The following is a 3,472-nucleotide window of genomic DNA, read 5'->3' on the forward strand; positions in this document are numbered from 1 at the left end:
GACAAAACATCCTGTGGAGATCCAGGCGTTCAGCTGGAACTGTGGAGTGCTTGGGTTCTTGCCAATTGGATGTGGATCCCTCACTGCAATCTCTTGGCCTGCAGGAGAGTCTCACTCACCTGCAAAAGCAGAAAGCTCACTCGGTGGGCTCAGAATGGGCTCGTCTGATGCAAAGCTGTCAGAGCAATGTGAGGGCAGAGCCGGCCCAGCCGTGCCTGGGGCTGAGCCCAGCAGAGCCCTGGCAGAGCCCAGAGCAGCCTCAGCACCCGCAGAGCCCGGCTGGAAGGAGAGAAACCAGAAACTGCCCGTCAGCCGAAGGCTCCTGTCCCCTCGTCCCGACCGCCCGCAGTGCCCAGGCCACGCTGGCCGTGCTCAGAGCTGGGCCCAAAGCTGCCCATCACTGCTGCCTTTGGGGGCAGAGCAGGAGGGCAGGACACGTGCCCAGCCTGCAGCCAGCCACGGCACATCCAGCCCTCAGCAGCTGCGCAGAGCCAAAAGGCAGCTTGACGGCCGAGTGAAGAATCTGTGGCGTCTGCCCCAGCAAAGGGAGGAACCTTTGGTGCCCGGCCAGGCCGTGCCATGCCCACATCTGGGAGCATCCCCCCAGCTGTGGACTCACCTGCAAATTGGGCCCCAGGGAGCGTGTCTGAAGAAGGTGCCAGAATCCAAGTCGATCATCCTCAGCTGCCGGTGGCCAGGTCGAGGAAGAGCTTGGCATCCTTGGGGTTGTCCTTGGTGTCTCCAGCAGCAGCCCCACCTGATACAGCTTCTCCAGGGGCTCCTCCTTCCCTGGGGGCCAGACCAGGCTGTCAGTGCTCTGCCCAGGGCCCCAGCCACCAACGAACCAGGACAAGCATAACTAGGGTGGATGGTGGCCACCAGTGCTTGCTACACCAGGTCTCCAGCTCCGCCCCAGCACAGATGTTCCCATCTGGTCATCCCTGCTCAGAGCTACAGGCAGGACAAAAACACTCTGGTTTTCTTTAGCACTGATTGCCATGAGATGTGTGGAGCTCTTACCTGTCAGGTCTTTGGATCAAACTGTGCACATGGACCTCTCCCATCTTCTAGGGACGATGAACACCCTGCAGCCAAGGATCATTGAAGAGGTCTTCTAAGGATGGCCTGTCCAAGGGTTGCATGGACAAACACCTCCTGATAACATTTTGGCACTCTGAAGAGAGAAACCAGAAACCAGCAGTCAGTTGGAGAAGGATCCCGTCTGCTTTGCCCCTCCATTCCCGTGCCCAGGCCATGCTGGGTGTGCCCAGAGCTGTGCCTAAACTTCCCCATGGATTCTCTGTTTGGAGGAGAGCAGGACATGTGCCACCTCCTCAGCAGCTGCCAGAGCAGGGTGCTCATCAGCCTGCTGCTGTCTCCCAGCACCGGGATTCCCCTGTGCCCAGAGATGAGGACCCACCTTGAGAGAGCCATCGTGGGAACAAGATGCGCCCCCAGATGAACTGCTGGCCCCTCCTGAACGGGTGCTTCCCCATGACCAGGTGGTACAGCAGGAGGCCCAGGGACCAGATGGTCGCTGCCTCGCCGTGGTAGTGTTGGTGGTGGATCCACTCTGGTGGGCTGTAGGGCAGGGTTCCTATGGAACACAGACGGAGTTCATCAGGGGATGCTGCAACTCCTAAAGCCTCGCCCCGGCATCCCTGGGCGTGTGGGGGCTGGCCCCCTCCCGCCCCCACCCAAAAGCAACTTGGCTCAAGAAATAACGCTGCTCCTAGCAGCGAGAGGGGGAAGCCGCGGTGCTACAGCCAGGCTGGGCCGTGAGATGCCCAGGAACATCCCCTGAGAGGGCTCACCTGCAAATTGCCTGTAGGCTGTGTCTTGGAGGAAGGCGCCGCAGCCAAAGTCGATCAGTTTGAGCTGCCCGGTGGCCAGGTCGAGCAGGATGTTCTCGGGCTTGATGTCGCGGTGCAGGACCCCGCAGCTGGTGCAGTGCCGCACGGCCGCCAGCACCTGGCGGAACAGCCCCCGCGCCTCCTCCTCCGGCAGGAACCTCCGCTCCGCCAGGAAACCCGAGAGGTCCTGGCACCGCTCCGGACGCTCCAGCACCAACAGGAAGCTGTTGGGGAGCTCAACCCACTCCAGCAGCTGAATGATGCCACCACATCCAGAGGACAGCCTGTCCAGCAGCACGATTTCCAGGGGCGCACGGGCGCCGTTGGGCTGCCGAAGGACCACGATGCCGTCAGTGGGGCTGAGGCTGTGCCAGGGCTCGGGAACCCCTCACCCAGCCCCGGATGCTCTGGGCCCCCCGCTCAGCCCACGCCCGCTCTCCCTGCAGGGCTCCCGCCGGCTCTTCCCCTGCCGGGCCCCAGCTTCTCCCGCCGGCCCCGCTCACTCACCAGCTCGCCCCAGTGCTGGACGCGGGCCCGGGGCACGCATTTGATGGCCACCTGCGAGCAAAGGCCAGCAGCGGGCTCAGCTCGCCGCCTGCCCCGCCGCGCCCCGATCTTCTCCTCCTCCTCCTCCGCCCTCCTCCTCCTCCGCCCGCCGCCAGCCCCGCCGCTCACCGGGGCGCCGTCCGAGAGCCGCGTCCCCGAGTAGACGCTGCCGAAGCCTCCGCGCCCCAGCAGCGAACCCAGCCGGTACCGGTCCTGCAGGGCTTCCCGCGCCTCCCCTGCGGGCGACACGCGGCCCTCAGCGCTCGGCCCGGGGCCAGACACGGCCCCCGAGCGCCCCCCGAGCACCCCGGGCCGGGCATCCCCACCCGCCCCGGGCCCCGGCGGCTCGAGGCCGGCGGCTGCGCTGCCGAGCGGCGGAGCTCGGGCCGGGCAAGCCGCGGCGGAGGCGGCGGGAGCGGCCGCGCCGCGTGTGTCCGCGGGGCCCGGGAGGAGCCGGGGCCGGGGCCGGGGCCGGGGCGGGGGTCGGGGTCGGGGCCGGGGCCGGGGCCGGGGCGGGGGTTGGGTTCGGGGTCGGGGCCGGGATCGGGGCCGGGGCCGGGGCCGGGGCCGGGGCCGGGGTCGGGACAGGCGCAGCCAAAGCGCAGCGATGCCGCCCTGGCCCCAGGCACTGATGCCCGCCCAGCACCGCCACAGCCAGCACTGCCAGAGCCGGGCGGAGCCCAGACCGCGGCGGGACGCCCGGGGCCGGGGGCGGGCCCGGGGCATGGCCCAGCCCTGCGGGGGGAGAGGGAGAGGCCGGGACGGGGACGCCGAGAGGGGCCGGGGGGGTCGGGAAAGGGACACCGGGAGAGGCTGCGGGACAGCGAGACAGAGTGTGGGACAGTGGGAGAGGGAGAGGAGGAACAAGAGAGGGACGGGGACGGGTCGTAGACGCCGTAGACTCGCTGCTGCCGCTGCTGCTGCCGCTGCCGCCGCTGCAACTGGAGCCCTGGGGCCGTTTGTCCGCGTGTCCGTTCCACGCTCCAGCCCCGCGCTCCCCGGGGGCAGCCCGCGAGCCGCTCCAAACACGGCAACTTGGCCGTGCTGAGCCCAGATCCAGAGGCCTGACTCCT

At 67.7% G+C, this 3,472-nt stretch overlaps 1 protein-coding gene across 1 annotated transcript; it reads right to left on the minus strand.

The window, feature by feature from the left end:
• Positions 1-748: 748 nt before the first annotated feature.
• Positions 749-3,125, minus strand: LOC136304474 (serine/threonine-protein kinase pim-1-like). Its single transcript, XM_066207998.1, has 7 exons — positions 2,942-3,125; positions 2,529-2,857; positions 2,361-2,411; positions 1,815-2,181; positions 1,421-1,597; positions 1,021-1,174; positions 749-789 (listed from the first exon to the last, which is right to left on the minus strand). Exons 1-6 carry the CDS (start codon positions 3,123-3,125, stop codon positions 1,068-1,070), a joined length of 1,215 nt encoding a protein of 404 aa, XP_066064095.1. The 3' UTR covers positions 749-789; positions 1,021-1,067.
• Positions 3,126-3,472: the final 347 nt, after the last annotated feature.

Source organism: Chamaea fasciata, unplaced genomic scaffold (assembly GCF_029207755.1).
Source record: "Chamaea fasciata isolate MVZ Bird 193981 ecotype frontalis unplaced genomic scaffold, bChaFas1.0.hap1 SCAF_98, whole genome shotgun sequence".
NCBI lineage: Eukaryota > Metazoa > Chordata > Aves > Passeriformes > Sylviidae > Chamaea > Chamaea fasciata.